We start from the raw sequence: 21,809 nt of genomic DNA, 5'->3' as shown, positions 1-21,809 counted from the left end.
AAAACCTGGCAACCCTGTTTATTAGTGCCACCTGCTGTCAAGTGAGTGCGTCTCATTCAGACCTGCTGTTTTTGTTTCGTGCAGATGTTTTATGTAGCAAATAAATAAATAACACCTAAAGTCAGGCCATTCTGTTTTTGTTTTAAATCCTGAAATTAATCTAAATCAAATCAAAAACAACTGCCTGTGCAGATCATGATTAAAATGCAGTGGTTGCCTCTCATTTCAAATGGCTAGATATTTTTGTTTAAAGCCAGTTTTTTTGTTATAAAGCAAATAGCCAATAAATACATTTGCTTAAAAATCAGTATCAGTATCAGAATCCAATTTGCTAGTTAAAAAAAAAAAGAAAGAAAGAAAATCTGAATCTATGATCGGCGCACCACTAATTAAAATACTAAGTAAAAGGCCTCAAATTTGAAGTACAATCTGGGATGTCTTTTTCTATCAATTCTTCAATAGGTAGATCTTGTCTTTCATAAAGGCCGAGGTCAGGGATCTTGGGCCTAAAAAGGTTGGTGACCACTGCACTACGTTAAAAGAATAGTTCATAGTAAAAATGAAAATATGCTAAAAATTTGCTCACCCTCAGGTCATCCAAGATGTAGATAAGTTTGCTTCTTCATCAGAACAGATTTGGAGAAATTTAGCATTACAGCACAAAAACATCACAATAATCCACAGTCCATCAATTAACATTGTGTGAAATGAAACGCTGCATGTTTGTAATAATAACCCTAAATGTAGTTCAGGGTCTTTTTGAACCCTAATGATGTTTGCTGAAATAAAAAAAAATTTCCCTTTATCTAAATGGCATGAAACATTGCACTGTTGTCAATGCTTGCTAGTTCTACAAATAAAAAAATTAAACTGGATTGATATCTGGTTGTATGTTAGTGTGAAAGAAAATGTCACACTCGTGTTTGGGGTCTCTGGAGACACATTGAAATGAATGGGGAAACGATAAAATCAATACATTTTATTTTTTATTTGTCAAATGAAACACGCAAACACGCATACCCCCCCCCCATAATTTGTCAAAAACGTCAGTTACAATGCAGAAAACCCCAAAAAAACTGAAGGGGTGACACCACAGCACATCCACGATGAAAGAAAAACACACTAATTTTCCCATTTAACTATGGCACATTGGCCATGTTATCCCCATGAAGGAAAATTAGAAATGTGGGTCTTTTATAAAGTGAATTTTACATAAAAAGTTAAAAAATCTATTTCAAAATCTATTTTTTATTTATTTCTATATATTTAAGTAATACCATAAATCCTCCCAAAACTGCACAAATGTAGAGTAAAAACAGAGTAAAAACATTAATAAACTGAGTAAAATTATTATAAAAAAACAAATTGTATGACATTTTGTTGCCTGGGGGTCTCTGGAGACCCCAAACAGCATGAGTGTACACCCCAATCGAACAATGCATAAGCGATAAACAAATTCATCACTAAGGCATTTTAACTTTAAACTGTCGCTTCTGGCGAAAATAGTCTATAATACATACATAAAGAGCCTATAATAGATAATATCACTTCCTCCATTGAAAATGTCCATCCCCTGTTGTCATTTTAATAATATAATACATACATATACGCTAATATAATACATATTTGTGTAGAACTGTTTTGCACTGTTTTCACTTGTAAACAGTGCTTGATCTGCGCAGATTTCTCTCCTGAGATGTCTTTTTCACTAGAGCAAGCGCTATTATGAATAGAGGACTTGTATTTTATCCGGAAGCAACAGTTTAAAGTTAAATGTTAATGGTTGAATTTGTTTCTTTAAAAAAACATAGTTTTTGCACTTACTCATAATTGATTGACTAGTATTGTGGATTGTTGTGATGTTTTTATCAGCTGTTTAGACTGCAGAGGATCCATTGGTGAGCAAGTGTTGTAATTTTAAATTTCTCCAAATCTATTCTAATGAAGTAACTCTCATCTTTAACTGTCTGGTTTGGTTTAGCTGCCAAATTAGACATCAGGAGACTACAACAGACAGTCCGGACTGCTGAAAGGATTGCCAAGGATTACTTCATTACCAAGAAAAATGCCTTGTGTGCACAAGCACGTTTGGCAATAAAGCTTTTTTCTGATTCTGAGTAAATTTTCATCAAATTTTCATTTTTGGGTGAACTTTTCCTTTCAGAGTAAGGGGGATGTAAACTTTTTAACAGGATGATCGGTGTAAATTGTTCTTATTTTGTATTTTGGAGAACATGTCATCTATGATTATTGAGTCTTACCACAGCAGCAATGTCTAGCTCGTACCCTTTATCCACTCCTTGGTTTCTGATGTTTCTTGGTTTGTGTTGTTCCATGGTTTTGTGAAGAATTGTCATGTAACCTGTCCATTTTGGCATCTATCTAATTCAGCTTCTACCAAATGGAAGATAATTTACACTAAAATACCATAGAATAGCGTAGAGTTTTATTGGACACATGGCTTCTGATGTAAACAACAAACGGTATGGGAAGGGCTTTCTCCTCCCTTTTAATAGGTGACATTGATGTTTATTTTGCTATCATAACTATGCTCAGTTATAAGGTAAGCAGCAGTCTATTATTTGCATTTAACATTGTTTTTCCCTGACATTTGCCAAATTGAGAAGCCATGTAATAAAGCACAATGGGCTCTATAAACTAGTTTACTCATAAATGAAACCTGCAGTAATAAAGCATTTTATTGTAATTCATTTCACAATAATTAATTTCTTTCTCACTATTCACAGCTTGGTTTGTATCTTGCAACTGCAAGGGTTTAGTGCTCCTGACACTGAAGTTTAGTTATGACACAAATCCTTAGCTATCTTCTTAAGCAGCTGTCAAAAACACAATACATGCCTTTTCTCGTAAGTCTCCTAATGTTTCATAGTAGCTACATGTACAAGAAAAAATATATCTAATTGTCACAAGGTGTGTCACAAAATAAAGTTTGAATAGCAAAGTTAATCCAAAACATTTAGGAAATAACTGCCTTGACTCATCTGTCATTAAATTAGCAGGAATCTCAAACAAAAAAAAGCAGCAGTTTCGCCATACACCATTTAATCTTCATTGTATCCGATGTCCCAGACTCTTTTTACACTCTTCTTTTAACCCTTAGCTTTCTTCTGTCTCTCATCCAAACTTTTAGACCACTAGGATTAATTAAGGGTGATAAATAAAGTAATAATAGAATGCATGATTTGATCTTGCTCATTGCATACTTACAAACTCTGGAATGAAGAGAATATCAGGCATGGTGGAGAAAATCTTACTGCCACTGGGCATCATGCGCACTGAAGAAGCCATTGTGTGTGTGGTACTAAAGGAGATGTCAAAAACATGGACAGAGATTAACTGAGACTTCTTAAACTCTTTCCTTATTTATAACGTCCCTCCCTATCTTGTTTTCTGCATTATTTGCTCCTCTCATTATTCAAATATTATTTTCCCAGACCACTTTTTTTGTGTTATGTAGAACTGGTCAGATTAGATCTCAGGAAAAGAAACGTTTCCTCAATGCATTACAAATGTAAAATCTCTAAAAACCGAATGTTTCAACAACAAATTACAACAATGAAATCTTTACAAATGAAGTATTTCCTCAACAATGCATTTACGATGACATATTCTGGTGCAGGTGCAACATATTACAGGCAAAAAACAAACAAACAAAAACTGAACATAACAGAAAAAGATGTAAATATTAAAATGTACACGTAATATCATATATCTTCAGCTTATGACGGGCTGAAGGGCAGCTTTTAATAATGACAAAGAGACAAATGGCAAGCAAGAACATTTAAATATTTTAGGTTAACTCTAAACTCCAAAGAGACAAGATTGTAATTTTAACAGTTATGTGAAATGGTTGCTTGGTTTGCTTCTGTTTTTTTATTTTTTATTTATGCAATAAAGCTTTTTTCTGATTCTGAGTAAATTTTCATCAAATTTTCATTTTTGGGTGAACTTTTCCTTTCAGAGTAAGGGGGATGTAAACTTTTTAACAGGATGATCGGTGTAAATTGTTCTTATTTTGTATTTTGGAGAACATGTCATCTATGATTATTGAGTCTTACCACAGCAGCAATGTCTAGCTCGTACCCTTTATCCACTCCTTGGTTTCTGATGTTTCTTGGTTTGTGTTGTTCCATGGTTTTGTGAAGAATTGTCATGTAACCTGTCCATTTTGGCATCTATCTAATTCAGCTTCTACCAAATGGAAGATAATTTACACTAAAATACCATAGAATAGCGTAGAGTTTTATTGGACACATGGCTTCTGATGTAAACAACAAACGGTATGGGAAGGGCTTTCTCCTCCCTTTTAATAGGTGACATTGATGTTTATTTTGCTATCATAACTATGCTCAGTTATAAGGTAAGCAGCAGTCTATTATTTGCATTTAACATTGTTTTTCCCTGACATTTGCCAAATTGAGAAGCCATGTAATAAAGCACAATGGGCTCTATAAACTAGTTTACTCATAAATGAAACCTGCAGTAATAAAGCATTTTATTGTAATTCATTTCACAATAATTAATTTCTTTCTCACTATTCACAGCTTGGTTTGTATCTTGCAACTGCAAGGGTTTAGTGCTCCTGACACTGAAGTTTAGTTATGACACAAATCCTTAGCTATCTTCTTAAGCAGCTGTCAAAAACACAATACATGCCTTTTCTCGTAAGTCTCCTAATGTTTCATAGTAGCTACATGTACAAGAAAAAATATATCTAATTGTCACAAGGTGTGTCACAAAATAAAGTTTGAATAGCAAAGTTAATCCAAAACATTTAGGAAATAACTGCCTTGACTCATCTGTCATTAAATTAGCAGGAATCTCAAACAAAAAAAAGCAGCAGTTTCGCCATACACCATTTAATCTTCATTGTATCCGATGTCCCAGACTCTTTTTACACTCTTCTTTTAACCCTTAGCTTTCTTCTGTCTCTCATCCAAACTTTTAGACCACTAGGATTAATTAAGGGTGATAAATAAAGTAATAATAGAATGCATGATTTGATCTTGCTCATTGCATACTTACAAACTCTGGAATGAAGAGAATATCAGGCATGGTGGAGAAAATCTTACTGCCACTGGGCATCATGCGCACTGAAGAAGCCATTGTGTGTGTGGTACTAAAGGAGATGTCAAAAACATGGACAGAGATTAACTGAGACTTCTTAAACTCTTTCCTTATTTATAACGTCCCTCCCTATCTTGTTTTCTGCATTATTTGCACCTCTCATTATTCAAATATTATTTTCCCAGACCACTTTTTTTGTGTTATGTAGAACTGGTCAGATTAGATCTCAGGAAAAGAAACGTTTCCTCAATGCATTACAAATGTAAAATCTCTAAAAACCGAATGTTTCAACAACAAATTACAACAATGAAATCTTTACAAATGAAGTGTTTCCTCAACAATGCATTTACGATGACATATTCTGGTGCAGGTGCAACATATTACAGGCAAAAAACAAACAAACAAAAACTGAACATAACAGAAAAAGATGTAAATATTAAAATGTACACGTAATATCATATATCTTCAGCTTATGACGGGCTGAAGGGCAGCTTTTAATAATGACAAAGAGACAAATGGCAAGCAAGAAAATTTAAATATTTTAGGTTAACTCTAAACTCCAAAGAGACAAGATTGTAATTTTAACAGTTATGTGAAATGGTTGCTTGGTTTGCTTCTGTTTTTTTATTTTTTATTTATACAGCCACAATCCACAAAGATGTTTTGACTCGATGCAGGAAAATGTTGGGAGCCATATTTAAAAAAAACCTGACTTGATTTGTGTTAGTACAGCTCGTGTATTGCTTATTTTCTGCATAAAACCACACAGGATAATTTATATCTGTAATATATGTGTTGCAGTAATGGTTTGTATGTAAGTTTGAAGATTTGCATATTTTGAAGGAGATGTCAAAAACATGGACAGAGATTAACTGAGACTTCTTAAACTCTTTCCTTATTTATAACGTCCCTCCCTATCTTGTTTTCTGCATTATTTGCACCTCTCATTATTCAAATATTATTTTCCCAGACCACTTTTTTTGTGTTATGTAGAACTGGTCAGATTAGATCTCAGGAAAAGAAACGTTTCCTCAATGCATTACAAATGTAAAATCTCTAAAAACCGAATGTTTCAACAACAAATTACAACAATGAAATCTTTACAAATGAAGTATTTCCTCAACAATGCATTTACGATGACATATTCTGGTGCAGGTGCAACATATTACAGGCAAAAAACAAACAAACAAAAACTGAACATAACAGAAAAAGATGTAAATATTAAAATGTACACGTAATATCATATATCTTCAGCTTATGACGGGCTGAAGGGCAGCTTTTAATAATGACAAAGAGACAAATGGCAAGCAAGAACATTTAAATATTTTAGGTTAACTCTAAACTCCAAAGAGACAAGATTGTAATTTTAACAGTTATGTGAAATGGTTGCTTGGTTTGCTTCTGTTTTTTTATTTTTTATTTATAGAGCCACAATCCACAAAGATGTTTTGACTCGTTCCAGGAAAATGTTGGGAGCCATATTAAAAAAAAACCTGACTTGATTTGTGTTAGTACAGCTTGTGTATTGCTTATTTTCTGCATAAAACCACACAGAATAATTTATATCTGTAATATATGTGTTGCAGTAAATGTTTGTATGTAAGTTTGAAGATTTGCATATTTTTGGGTATTTGTAAATCATGTATGCATATGTGGATGAGTTTCTAAGTTCAGTTTGAGATGGTGTATAAAATATACTCAAACTGCAAAGTTTGAACATAAAACCTTCCATTTTCACTACTCAGGATACAACCTTCTGTCCTGTTTAGTAGAGACAAACCCTGGTTTTGTGCCCCATTAATACTCATTTGTTTAGACATAAATTTCATTCTAGAAAATGCATTTGGTTATTTGAATGCATTTGATTATTGGTTAGTAGATTCTTTATTTTTAGTGGATATTCTACATTGGAAAAATGGCTTTTTGCCATTTTACTCTATTTGTTAAGCTAAGTGGTTGCAAAAAATTAATTTATCATACATTTAAACAATTATTTTTACTTAATTTATGTTTTTTAGTTATAATAGCTTAGTGTTTTGTCACTTTTTTTCTGCAGCTAGAACAGCACAAATAAGAAGTAACACTCTTCAGCACTATGGTAACCACAAAATCCTCAGCACAACAAAAAATCTTTTAAATGTCAAACATAACTGAACATTGAACATTAACTGGTCTTTCCCTTCACTTAAAAACCCATAAAACAACACTTAAAAAAGATTTGTTTAATGCACTTTAACTTGAAAGTTAACTCGAGATGCATGAGCAGAATTGTATATCACACTGTTGCTCAGAGGGAAAACACATTAGGAGCAGTGTGCATTTGGGGAGCCCCTGAGTTGAGTTGAAAAAAAAAATGAACAAAGTTAACTTCCTTCAAGTGCTTTTGTTCCAGATAGAAACTATTTGTGGAAACAATTCATGTGAATGTTTAAAGGTGGGGTAAGCGATTTTTCAAAAACGCTTTAGAAAACTGATTCGGGCCGAGTAGCAAAACAAACTTGTAGCCAATCAGCAGTAAGGGGTGTGTCTACTCATGATGTGGAGAGCGTTCAGTGCACAGCACAGGACGGACATTAGCCGAGCGACAGAAAGATGGCGGATAAAAAAACAAAAGAGGAACAAAATGTCTGCAGAACATAAGAAGGCTTAAGGCAAGAAGTAGGACCCGTGTAAATATCGGATCAGCTTTCCAGCACTGGAGAGAACTCCAGGAGCGGAAGGCCTGCGATCGGACGCCGAGGTTGCTTTGTTTCTTCTCGATTGGTGAGTAACACCGTGTCTGCGCCGCAACAGCTAAAGTCTGTCTAGTACACTGGACGAGACAAAGCGACCGTTGAAAATAATTTGAAATTTGTGTCAGTATGTCATAAATAGAATCGTGGCCTGGGTTGCGTACGTATATGTGGGGCGGAGCTATCAAAATAGGGGCGAGACCCTTTTGGGGTAGGGGCGTGTTTGTTTTGGTGATTTCAAATGTCAACATTGGCTACCAGAAATCGCTTACCCCACCTTTAACCATCAGATCCAGGGAGCTCAGTTAACACCAGAGCCTGTTAACCATCCCGCAGCAGGCCTGTGTGTGTGTGTGTGGTAAATATAATGTGTTATATTATAAATATAATGTCACTGATAAAATGTAAGGTTTCACAGGCTTTTGCAATCCCATCTAATAGCAATCCACATCAGCTGACTCAGGAGAGAGATGTCTGCAAACACACACACTCACAAACACTCTCTCTCTTTTCCCAGGTTGAGAGGCTGTGTGTTGGACATGATTGGCTCTTACAGAAACTTACCTTTGTCTGAGTGGCTGGCGGATCTTGTTTCTGATGAAGACACACATACACTCACCTGGTTGCTCATGGGAACACTCGTAGTGTTGCACAGCTCCAAACAATGTCTGTTTGTTTCTCTTCTGATCTGGTTACCCAAGGTAACAATGACATGAAATTTTTATGAATGATATGTTTTTCTTTTGCTTCTTCTAGTAGCCACGGTTCACCACCACTGACGAGTAAACAATAGGACAGTCAGTCGATTAAAATATTGAATTGAATTAATTAAAATATGCTGACCAAGATATCGGTTAAGACATTTAAAGACATTACTGTGGAAGACGAAAGAATTGAATTGATCCAGGCCGAATTCATACAGGATGATGCAGTTTATTTTTCAATTGGAGCATCTTTTTCACTGTTTTTTTAGTGTCTTACTCCATGAGTGTCACTTTTTTATATACTGTATATATGGAAGTCAGTTTACATAAAAATATGTAATTGTGAAAATAAAGAAGTAAAAATATGTGAGATAAAATTTAAAATGAATTAAGTCACACTGTGAGCAGTAAAGTCATAATTGCAAGATATAGAGTACCGTAAGGTTGCATTGAGACATTTCCTTCAATCCTAAAACAAAACACAAACAATGCATAATTCAAAAGACTGGTAAAACAGCTGTGAAACATCAATGCAGGTCCTTCCATAGAGTGCACTTTACGGTCCTTTCATAGAGATATATAAAGTTTTGATATATGATCAGATTGTGTTATATGAAGTCACTATCACAAGATTACTACAATTATGAAACAAACTCCAATAACTATTATTATTATTATTATTATTTTATTTTACACATTAATTATGCTAAATAAAAATTAACAGCCCTAGAAAACAGTACATATTCATAGATGCCTCATATTTCACAAAATAAAATGAAGCTAATAACACCAAGGTCAAGATTTAGTCCCAGTGAGGGATGACCTATCAACTCAGTGATCTTGAGCAAATTTGATTGCACCATGCACCGAGACTGAGCATGTAAATGCACCATAATGTATTGTGCTAAGTGTTGAAGTATTCAGCATGCATCCTATACAAAGTTTAGGGGATTTTAGGTATAATACACTCAATGTGATTTGATCTGAAAGCACTTAGACAATGTTCTGTAGGAACATACTGTAGGAACACACATAAGTACATATACTTGAGGTGTGAGTTTACACAATTTCTGTATAAATTAATCTAGAATTAAAATGAAGTGTTAAATTGTATAATTATCTCAAACATCTATCGTCTCTGTCCAGACAGTGTGTGTGTGTGTGTGTTGACTTTGGGCTCCAATGCTTTTCTGTCACCACAGCAGCAGGTCAACCGGGTGTGTCATCTTACTAACTCGGGTTTCCCAGGGTGGTGAAATATGAACGGTCTGGAATCCCATTCAGACAGGCACGAGACACACCCGCACACACGTAAATACTCACATCTTCTCAACAAGTTTACTCAACATATGGCAACTCATTAAAAACTTTCTGTTTATGTTGTCTTAAAAACTGAGGATGGAAGACCAAGTTATTTTACGACCGGATGAGCATTGAGCTGCCAGGGAAGAAACTCTATACTTACGGATAGGGTGGAATTATAACAGGTTAATATTAAAAGATGGAATGTTGTCAGACCAGTTCTCTATTATTTCCCTATAAACACTGGGAGTGAGGAGACTGAAACCAGTGGGGAAAAATATTTTCCTGGTCACATACCTTTTTCAGCACACACAGACACACAGACTGTTTTAGCATAATTAATTATATAATATAATATTGCATAACACTTTTTAAATTTAAGCTTATGTATGGAATATGGTGAAAATATAATAGATATATAATAGACTAAATATAACAGGTAAGTGTTTGTTTTGTTCTAGTGTTTAATGTCAGAAGCATCTTGAAGAGTTAGATCACCCAAAATGAAAATTATATCATAATTTACTCATAAAAACAGAAAAAGAAGATATTTTGAAGAATGTTTTAACTATTTTTGTTTTAGCTGTTCCATAGAAAAAAGAAAATCATGCTAAAATTACATGAGGGTGAGTAAATTATGACACTTCTTTTTTTGGGTGAACTATTCCTTTAAAGCACAAATAGTGGAGTTAGACATTAGCATGTGGCTAAGCTAACCACACAAAAACATAGTCCACATAAATATTGGGTAAAATACTCAAGTTTTAATTACACTGAACTATTTTTTATCAATACTTGGCAGTACTGAATGAATATCACACATTTCTCTTCAAGATGATGGCCCCATCTGCCATCTTTAATGTTTTTTTTTTTCAGAGCTCGTTGCAGTGCTTTCTCGGTCTGCCTTCACAATACAATGTGATGCAGCTTTAGAATTTGACCAAAAAAAAAACAAAATCTTGTAAGTCAGCATAATTAAGTTACTTAACTTTTTCTACAGTCTTCATGTCAGAAGCATGCCAACACAACAAAACAATACAGATGGTCTCAAGGAGTAACTAAAAGTTGCTAATGTAGTTAACATTTTTCAGCAGCAAATCTGATTCTTTAGCTGTAGTTTGTATAAGTAAGTAGTTTGTAACCCATATTGATTAGCCACTATTTGGATATTGGGGGAACGTATCCTCTCAGTGTCTACTATGGTGGTTGCATCACTACTTGTGATTCACAATACACTGATTACAGCACAGTAACAAGTTATGGGTGAGCAGCTAACTTATATAATACAGTGTAAGAAGATTAAACATTCAGTTGGCGTGTTATCACACCTCTTTCCATCAGCGATATATGGTAGGTTTTTCTTCAGAACAATTAATGCTGATTCATGTCTCCATCTTTATAAGCATCTGACACCACACCTCAGGATGGCTGGGCGAGGCGGTGTGTCAGACACGAAAGAATGGGAACAGGTTTTTAAGTGTACGACTTGTTTTAAAGGAGTGGAATATGTTCAAATAAGAGGCTTGTGTTAAAGACAAAGAGGTGTGTACTTAAACCATGTAGTTATGCGTTTGTGTGAGAAAAAAATGAGAAAGAGAGAGGGAGGAGTTGTATTTAGGAGGTGTGGTGCTTAAAAATAGACCATTATTTAAGGGACGGGCGGTCATGGGATGCTTTACAAATACATGGAAAAGGAAAACAATCACACGCACAAATACTGTAAGTATAGTATGGCACGATTTCCTCATAAACATAACTGTGAATACGCTTTCTGGGCTGGGTATGAGAGATTAAACAGTTTTATTTATATGTTTAATATCTAAATACACATTTTAAAAAGACTAAAAAATACAATCAAACATTTTGCTATTTGAAGGACCATGTGATTAGTCAGTCTCTAGACTCAGAGCTGGGCACTGTTGATGAGGTCATAGGTGACCTGTGCAATGTCAAAGGCTTGATGTGAACATTGAGAGGACAGCAGAGTTTGCACTGAGGTTTTTTGGGAAGGGCTGTAGATAAAACGAGCACGTTGAGATTCCACTTCCTCATCTGCCCAGCAGGGAGCAGGCATCTCCACAGAGTATAACAATGGATACACGCTGCCCATAAAAACGCTTACAAACATCTGCTTTAACACGTTAATATCCCTCTGAAATACACAGAAACACACATTGCATGTAAATAAATAATAAATAAATGAAAATAGTACTGTGGCAATCATGTGATGTTCACAGACACACACACACACATTGTACCTTTTCAGATCTTCTCAGGTTACTCCATGATTCGGTCCATGATTTCTGTAAAATCAGGTTTAAGTTTAGTACTTTTGATAATATACACCCCATCTATAACAAGTATACCCCCAAGTACGTTATGCAGATTTTTGTCCCCAGAAGTTAATTTAACTAGACAAAAAACAAAATCTCTTTGGTTTTGCCCTCAACTGGTAAATAAATGTATAAATAAAATATATTTTTAACAATAATTTATTTTATAGTTAAATAAAAAAAATATAACATTATATTTATTATTATTATTAATCAAAATAATAATAATACAAATGTAATAATAATATAATATTTTCTGTTAAAAGTAGAGTTCAGGTACAGGGTATTAACTATACTTATTTTTATGTATAGAAACATAAATAGTGTTTACTAATGAGAACACGGCAAGTAAAAGTGTGTGTTTATTTGACCAGTCTCACCCTAAACGCATCCATCAGGTCTGGCTGATCTAGAACATCAGGGAAGGAGGCTAGAACCGAGCTGCAGATCAGATCTAGGTAGAACACAGAGCCAAGCTATTACATTCTCAGTTCCATTTATGTTTTACATTTACATTTGCTTTCTTTCCTGACTGTTTCTTACCAAAGAAATTGTATATAGTGTTGTGATGTGACAGAAACTTCAGATACGCATTAGGTACCCTTCAAGCACTAAGATAAAACTAAGAAGATTCAATGGAATGTGTGTGTGTTACCTGCATTATACATGGTGATTCTGTCCAATAAAAGAGCATCAGCAAGTATTTGCCTGTATGTTGCCAGGAGATGTAATGTGGACAGACTTCCTACTACAGTGTCTGGCAAAAGACTTATGAAACATTTAGAGAAAAAATATATATTTAGTAACAAGACCATATTTGCTTTTTCATGAATATTTATCAAAAAACTCTATGGAACCCTACAGTTGACAATAAAACTCTGAGCAACCGTTCAAAAGTTTGGGATCTTTTTAGAGAAATTAATATTTACATTCAGCAAGGAAGCATTAAATTTATCAAAATGAGAGGCATTCATAATGTTACAAAAGATTTCTATTTCAAATAAATGCTGTTCCTTTGAAGCTTCTATTCATCAAAGAATCCTGTAAAAATGTATCATGGTTATTGGTTACCACAAAAAATTAAGCAGCACAACTGTTTTCAACATTGAGAATAACATGAAATATTTTTTGAGCATCAAATCAACATATTAGAATGATTTCTGAATAAGGGACTTTTCAAAAACATTTAAAAAATCGTACTGACCCACACTTCAAAACATTAATGTATACTCTAGTCTAGTATGTAGGCACTCTTACTTCAGAAGCTCTCTGCTGCGTGTGTTTACTGATTTGTGCTTAACAACAAGTTTAGGGATCTTCCTGGACAGCAACATCTGCTGAAACACACCGGTAGGATATCCTGAGGACAGAACAGAAGACATCAGTTTGTATATATTTGTGTGTGTGTGTACAGGTTTTTCTACACTGGTGGGGACTTAAAGCTGAATACACACCAACTCATGGGGACTTGTGTCACTGTGGGGCCTAAATTGAGGTCCCCATGGGTACAAAAGCTTATAAATCAAACAGAATGAGTTTTTTTGAGATTGTAAAAATGCACAAAGTTTTCTGTGAGGGGTAGGTTTAGGTGTAGGGTTGGTAGGGCGATGGAAAATACAGTTTGTACAGTATAAAAACCATTACGCCTATGGAGAGTCCCTACAAGGATAGTGAACCAGAATGTGTGTCAGTGGCGAGCGGTGACTTTTTTAACCGGGTATGCTGAGTGATAAGATTAAGGCCCCCTCCCCCCTCCAAAGAGTAAAACACCGTGGCAGGTGTCGATTTAAAGTATGCACATTCCTACTTTATTTGTAAATGAAATTCATCTCCAATCCTTCTACAGTTTCAGGTAGTTATTCGAATGCTATAAAACAGCTGCTTTTCCGAGTAAAAACAGCCAAATAACGTAGTTACTTTATGATATGTAATATTCAGAGGGTGGGGAGATGGGGGATTCCCCCTCACTATATGTCTCTGCATCCACTGAATGATTTTGTAAATTTTATTTATTTAGTTATTTATTCATTCATTCATTCATTTTTATTCCCAGTGAATAGGAGTTAATACTCCCACCCCGGTGACACTACTCCAATAATAGACCATGCAAAATACCAAAAAAAAATAATAATAACCTTTTTAATTAAATAAATAAACAAACAAAATAATAATAATAATAATATCTTTAAAATATTGCCAAGTAACGTTGCAAACAACAATAAAATCAGAAAATGACTTTAATTGTAAGCGACACAAGTATACTGAAAATATAATTATGATGTTTGTTTTTTTTCATATGATTTAGTCGAGTTTCGGCAATCGAGATCTGGCAGCAACAGTGCATTTTTCCGCTTGGGCGAGCGCTTTGCAGACAGCTTACCTGGCGCATGAAATCACCCGCAGACCAGCAAACCACTGAGAAGAACGCGCTATAAACCTGAAGAGAAAGCTGCGGAGAATCCGCCCGCCCGGAAGCAACCGCAACTGACTTAGATTTACAGAAAATTACCGTTGTTTTTCAAATAAATAATTTTACATGCTTATTCCCAACACTTTATTAAACTTTAAGTCACATCTCAAATGACAAGGGATCGACTTATAATCATGTTTATATTAATTAGCCCGTGAACTCAATTCTCTCAGACGGCCTGGGTATGCAGCGCATTCGCAGCTTATATGGACGGAACGCCACTGCTGTGTGTGTGTGTATTTGTAAGAGAATGTTACCTCTTTTGGTAGATGTAGTATCCATATCAGTGTCTTTTTCAAATGGTGTGCCACCATGGATAGTGAGCTCTTGTGTCCTGCACACACATGCATATAGTTTGTGAGTAAGTATGTAAGGAAAAAAATATAACTGATATGCATCTATCATATTCTAATAAGTGAATTAGTTCGTACAGTAGAGCAATGGGGGCTCCACTTTCATCAAATAGTTTAAGGAACGCCCAGCCACAGCTGAGGTCTCCTCTCTCCCCTGTGGACTGAAAGAGAGCACAAACATATTTACCAAAGAACCCGTGTGCAAGAAGATTTTTGCTGGATACTGAGATCATTTTATTTACAATAGCAATTTCAAAATATGGAAGGAAACCTTGTAGATAGTTACGCCACTTTAGTCCGTTAATAAAAGGATAGTTAACCCAAAAAATGAAAATTCTCTCATCATTTACTAAATCATTTACTGCTGTTCCAAAACTATATGACTTCTTCTGTGGAACATAAAAGTAGATATTTTGAGAAATACAATGGAACTCAATGAACTCCAATGTTGTTTCTAATGTTACTCAAAATACCTTCTTTTCTGTTCCGCAGAAGAATGTAATTCTTACAAGTTTGGAACGACTCCAGCGTGAGTAAATAATTTTCATTTTTGGGTGAACTATTCCTTTAATAGAGATAATTGCGTGTGTTTATGTAAATATGTGATAGGGTAGTAGATAAGTGATCTTTTGTCTTTCTGAGGTTACGAAGGCCTTGTGTCCTCTTTGATCAGAGTTGGGTGGTACTGCCATATGATTGTTTAAATGATAAGAAATATTTTTTGCAAGAAATAGTTACTCACATTTCTTATGTAGGTCACACCCAATTCAAACAGAATTCCAAGATCAGGAGATTCAGAATCACAACGCAGGAAACAGTCTCCATCTAGTAGACAGGGCCGCATCCCAGTCATCTGAAATACACACACACACGGGAAAATACAGATTAAAAATATGAACTGTTAGATCACATAAAAGTATATACAGTGGGGTCTAAACCTCTGAGAACATTGGTGAAAATTTTGTTTAATAACTTATATTATCAGCATAACAAGTTGTGACATTTCTATAGTTCAGAATCTTACATATTTTTTATTAATTTTAAATTACAAAATTTCTTTGTTTCAAAATTTCAAAATCTTAAAACTTTCTTTATTACTAGGTTTACATTAGATTTTTATGTGGCCTTCGACTTTTGTTCATGCGTTTGCATGTGTTTAAGTGTAGCTTAGTCTTACCCGTGGAGAAAAGCTCCAGGTCTTTGGGATCTTGGAGTTGTAAGTGGCTCTGACTGTGTGAATGTTACTCAAAACCTGACAAGGAAAATATTAAAGTAAACTTAACAGGTGGAACAATGAGTGAGAGGGAAACAATGCCACCATGTACACTGCATTTGTGTCACACGACACCGGTTTACAATAAACGTTGAGAAGACAAATGGGTTTTGAATGGGCGTTAGAATTATTTTACCATTTACAATGACTTAAGTGACTCATTCAGAAACATCAAAGAAAAGATTAACTGTGCACAATGAACGTTGGACATTACACAATAATACTCCACTTATCATGCATAAACATGCACTGAAACATTTCTTGGTTCTCTCCCAAATATTTAAAATTACTGAAAATAAGTAATCAAACAGAATTCACATCCACAGTGCGCAGAAAAAAAATCCAGAGTTGTGAAAGACAAATAATGTACAGATACCAAGTAATGATTAAACTCTTAACACTCAAGACTAAAATATGCCGTAGTATTTTACACTCATGCTTTTGGATTGCAACTGTATTAATTCAAGCACCCCAGTTGTTAATCTCATTATGCTTTGTTATTTGTTTTAGGTTGGTTCCACCCTGATTACTGTACGCAAATCTCTCTCTTTTAAGATCATAAAGGGGCAATCATTCCGGTTGTAGGTGCAGCAGTGTGTGTATGTGTGTGTTACCTGGGATCCGTTAAATGCACAGAGCCGAACGTGCCTGCTGAGCACCTGTAACCCGACCCCGGGGGGTGGGATCATTCGACAGCTCCACAGGGTCAGGGTTAAACTCACTCTTGATGGGCGTCCGTGAACTTTGACAAATATACACATACACATTCTTTCTTTCTATATATGTTGCGGGTCAAAAGTTTGGAATAATTACGATTTCTCTTATGCTCACCAAGGCTGGATTTATTTGATAGACTAAAAATTGGGAAATTGTGAAATATTATTACAATTTAAAATAACCATTTTCTATTTCAATAACTTTTAAAATGTAATTTATTTCTGTGATGGCAATGTTAAATTTTCAGCAGCCATTACTCAAGTATTCAGTGTCACATGATTCTTCAGAAATCGTTCTAATATGCTGAATTGCTGCTCTATTACTATTGGTGCTCAATTATTAATAATAGTTTCTATTATTATCAATGTTGGAAACATTTTTGCGGCTTAATATTTTTATGGAAACTGTTATATATTTTGTCAGGATTCCTTGATTAAAAGAAAGTTCAAAAGAACAATTTATTTTAGAAATCTTATATAGAAATTTATATAGAAATCTTTTTTAACATGACAAATGTCTTTACTTTTACTTTTGAACAATTTAATGCGTCCTTGCTAAATAAAAGGATCATGGTTTCCATATTAGAATGATTTCTGAAGGATCATGAGACACTGAAGACTGGAGTAATGGCTGCTGAAAAATTTAAAACATTGAACATTTTTTAATTGTGATTACTAATTGTAATTATACTTCACAATATTACTGTTTTTATTGTATTTTTCAAATAAATGCTGCATTTATTGTTTATATTTTAAAAATATATTTATATACTTTATATGTATGAATTTTGTTATTAAAATATTAGTAAATGTAGCTAGTGTGTCCATTGCAATTCGGTACCTTGCCTGTGTCTGGTTCCATATGGAGATCTTTAAAGGAGAGTTGTGATTGGCTAAGCTTGGGCTGAATGAAGTGACTTGCTCTATAAGATCTCCCTGCTTGACACAAACACACACAAAAAGTATACATATGATACAACTGTAATATATCATTATAAAATCTGAATTCTTACCAGATGTAATGTAAAACAAATCACACAAACAAACTGTGTTCTAGGTTACTAAGCTGTTTAAAGTCTGAAAATGGCATTTCATCTATAGGCTTTGAAAAATATAGGGACCGATAGTGACCTTCCTCTAGGAGTCTGGAGAGAGTGGAGGGTCTGAAGCCTGGTGGGATGGCACCCATTGCTGAAAGCACATCAGTAGCATCTATCTGCAGACACAGCACACAAGCACACTTCAGTATGTGAGGGTGTTAGTTAGAAGTGTATGTTAATATGTGTTATAAAAAGTTTTTAAGGATGTAATTATCTAATTAGAATATACCTCAGTAACAGCCTTCCGCACTGTGTTCCAATTGGATGTTTTGCTAGTTGAAAAAGAGACAGTATTAAATAATTTTCTTTAACAAAGGCTGAATATTAACTTACACTTTTGTTTAATTTATTTCAGTTTCAGAAATGACTGAAATTGTGAGCTATATTCACTGCTTTTTAATTAATATAAAAGCACAGACATGCACAAAACAACAAAATATGAAAACAATGCTGCTATCTAGTGGAGAGAGAGGAAATATCACCTGGACTTTATGTCAGACTCCTCCTCTTCTTCTTCTTCACTCTCCCCCTCATCCTCATTCTCTCTCTCACTATCCAGCAGAGAAGCCATCTGAAGACGCACGGTTAAAATACATTTACAGATGTAATTCTTCCATGTTAATTATCTAAACACAGTTTAATGTGTGTATATGACTTTCATGTTATCAAATATTTATATTGTGCATGTAAACGCACTCACTGAGTGTCTGTGATATTATACACACCTTCAGGAATGTTTTGGGCACCAGGCCCTTCTGGCCTTTTGAGTTTTGAGCCAGCCACCATCCATCCTTATTTTTAGAGAGAACTTTCAAAACCTCTCCGAAAACAACCTGAATTCAAGTAATCAATAACTAAAATAAAATGTTAAAACTTGGATGCTGAGGTCCCCTTCTTCCTGTCCCGTAAATGCACTGAGAGCAATGTAAGAGACAGATCCCTGTCCTGTGGCAGTTGGACCAATATCTGCATCTTCATCACCACTGTTAGCATCATCATCATCCTGTACTTCTTCTTCAGCATCTTCATCCTCAGAGCTCTCATCTTGTTCATCACTATTTTCCTCCTCGCTCTCCTGTTCTGTCTGAGATGAGCTAGGTCCAGCCATTCTATGTGGCCAAGGAAAAAATTGGTATCGGCTGATATAAATAATTGTAATTAATCATAATTAATTGTAGCAAATTTGCTCAAAAGGGAAATATATATATAATACATATATATATATATATATATATATATACACACACACACATTTATTTTTTTCAAAAAAAAAATTCATTAAATTAAATTTCAAATACATGTAAATCTGCAATAATAGTTTAATATGTCAGATGACATTTATACAAATACACAGACATAAATAAACAGTACTTTAGATAATTTCTTCAGAGTCTTCATAATTTCCTCCACTGCGCGCTGTAACTCTTTGCACCTGAAATGCGAATGTGTATAGCCCAGGTATGATTGGCTGATGTTATGCCAGCCTGTGAACCTATCAGTGTCCCTACTCCTTTTTGATTGGTTAACATGGTTTAAATCCTATGAACCTATCAGTGTTGGCATTTGATAATATAAAAAGGGAAGGGCTTTCACAACTGTGTTGTGTGAGGTGAAAATCCAAAAGGCCCCCGCTGGCCATTTCTCTCCTACTGGTCATTTCTGTAACTGGTAGATTTGTGTATCTGATTGATTTAAGATTGGTTTTGTACACAGTGTCAAACTAATGTTTCATTTGTGTATAAATAAATGGCTTAATTTTTATACTTTGTCTCGGTCTCCATGCTCACCCTGCCTTTGGCAACGAACCTGTGTGCCCTTGTATAAGGTTATGTCCCGGTATATTCCGGGTGGCATAGTCTATTATAGGATTTGTATCCGTTGTTTTTGGTAATTTCCCCTACCTGACCACTTATTGCCACAGAAACATCATTACAAATCACCGCAAAACACTAGAAGTCAAAGTACGCGCTATTTAACCTAGTTGATGTAGAGACGTTCAAAAACAAAACAGACAGAATTCTTCTTTACCTCTCCAAGGTCTCTGTCCCGTCTGACGCATCTGGTTTAGCAGCCTGCTGCACCAAAACATCCATCTGCAGAATAGTAGGTAACGTTAGAGATGTATTATCAAATCCAGTGCGCACTAGCAAAAGAACAAACATATCATTCAATCAACCTTTCTCTTGATGTCATCCGTCTCTCGTTGGACCGTCTGAAGAGGTCCTCTCCTTTTTGGAGGCATCTTCTATTAGTCTTCAACACAACTCAACAGAAAATGTTATCATACTCGGCATTTTGAATGTGCCACTTGATAAAACATCCCAGTCGTGCTCCGATTTAGCTAAAACAGACTGGATCGGGGGCGCCATGACAGACGCTCCAGAGAAGGTTGCTAAGATACCTTTACGCGACGCTATTATTACATCATCACTGCGCGCGAGAGCCCATAAGTACAATTTGAGCTATGAAAATGTATCTGTGAATTTTTTTCAATCATATGATTTTTTTTTGGTAAATTTCATATGCATAAAAGAAATTTGGCTAATATATACCATATTTTTTGTTTTTATAACTAAATCTTGTTTGAGTCCATTAAATATATTTGTTTAAAAAAAATTCAATGTAGCCTATTTGTTAAGGAGTTAAAGATAACTGAAGATCAAGAAGTGCTGCCACTCATTTATTTTTGTTTGTTATTAATATGTTATGATATATATCTTCCTGCAATGCAGTTTTGTTATGACTGAACCCCATGCATTTCTGTTTTGGGCTGTCACTGTGTAATCTGGTAAAACAGGTTTCTTGGAAAAGTGCTTCTAAGTAAATAAAATATGCATTTATAGAAAAAAATGTCTAAAGCAGCGACCCTAACATATTTAGCAACAAATTATATTCCAGGTTTCTCTTGAGACCCATATTTAAATACACAAATCTGTGAATTCGTTCTGAAATAAAATCTTACAAGCTTGTGGAAAAGTCATGGAAACTTTTATACACAATATACACTATTGTTCACTTTTCAGCTTACTTTTGTTGGCTCAAACTTAAGCTCAATGTCACAACAATGTGCAGATTACTTTTATATTAATGAGTCCACTGTTAATAAAATATTTCAATTTATTTCAAATGACAGAGACAAGGAAAAGCACAGACGTGGTAACATGATTTATGGCTTGAACAAACATTGAAGAAAAAAATATTTTAAATACAACATTCTGCTGAGTGTTTACAGTCTTTGGGAAAGTTGTATTGCTTTGCTCCAGCCTGTAGATTGTGTCTTTGATCCAAGGTTGAAAGCTTGATCCTGCTGAGCGCTGGAGAGGTGCTGATAGACTCCTCATTCTGTTTGTGAAGTCAGGAATACTATATCAGGCCTTGCTGACCGAGGCACTAGAAAGTGAAAGAGCTGGTAAACCTGTTATAGCGTCACACGAAAGCCATTTACTCTAAGGACAATAATGACATTATGAAAGGCACATGTCTCACCAGGTCGGTTGCATGATATTTTGTGTGTCATGACAGGTCTAGCTTCTTCTGTGTTTCTGCGAGCTTGTCTTGTAACCTCTTTTTCCGCCAGTCCAAGAACCTTCTTCGCGTTCTGTTTGCCTGCCAGCCGGCGATAAATCCAGCCGCAAACGAAACGACTAAAGCGACCTATAACGTCCTCTCCGACACATCGGCCATGTTCACCTCCGTTCGGCCACAGCTCGAGTTTAGTAGGAACGCTGCTGGAGGAAC

The 21,809-nt window shown here is 35.0% G+C and overlaps 1 protein-coding gene across 1 annotated transcript; it reads right to left on the bottom strand.

Moving 5' to 3' along the window:
* Positions 1-11,095: 11,095 nt before the first annotated feature.
* Positions 11,096-20,453, bottom strand: LOC107717125 (nephrocystin-1-like). Its single transcript, XM_016523791.1, is given in 19 exon segments — positions 11,096-11,978; positions 12,085-12,129; positions 12,540-12,613; positions 12,815-12,927; positions 13,417-13,519; positions 14,887-14,963; positions 15,061-15,143; positions 15,725-15,835; positions 16,160-16,234; positions 16,870-16,997; positions 17,803-17,907; positions 18,103-18,187; positions 18,301-18,343; positions 18,572-18,642; positions 18,797-18,904; positions 18,946-19,257; positions 19,428-19,503; positions 20,100-20,164; positions 20,248-20,453. Coding segments are annotated over 19 exon segments (1,989 nt in total). The 5' UTR covers positions 20,314-20,453; the 3' UTR covers positions 11,096-11,729.
* Between the last annotated feature and the right edge of the window lie 1,356 nt (positions 20,454-21,809).

This window comes from Sinocyclocheilus rhinocerous, unplaced genomic scaffold (genome assembly GCF_001515625.1).
Source record: "Sinocyclocheilus rhinocerous isolate Xijiao unplaced genomic scaffold, SAMN03320098_v1.1 scaffold119, whole genome shotgun sequence".
NCBI lineage: Eukaryota > Metazoa > Chordata > Actinopteri > Cypriniformes > Cyprinidae > Sinocyclocheilus > Sinocyclocheilus rhinocerous.
This window is presented reverse-complemented; position numbering and strand designations above follow the sequence as displayed.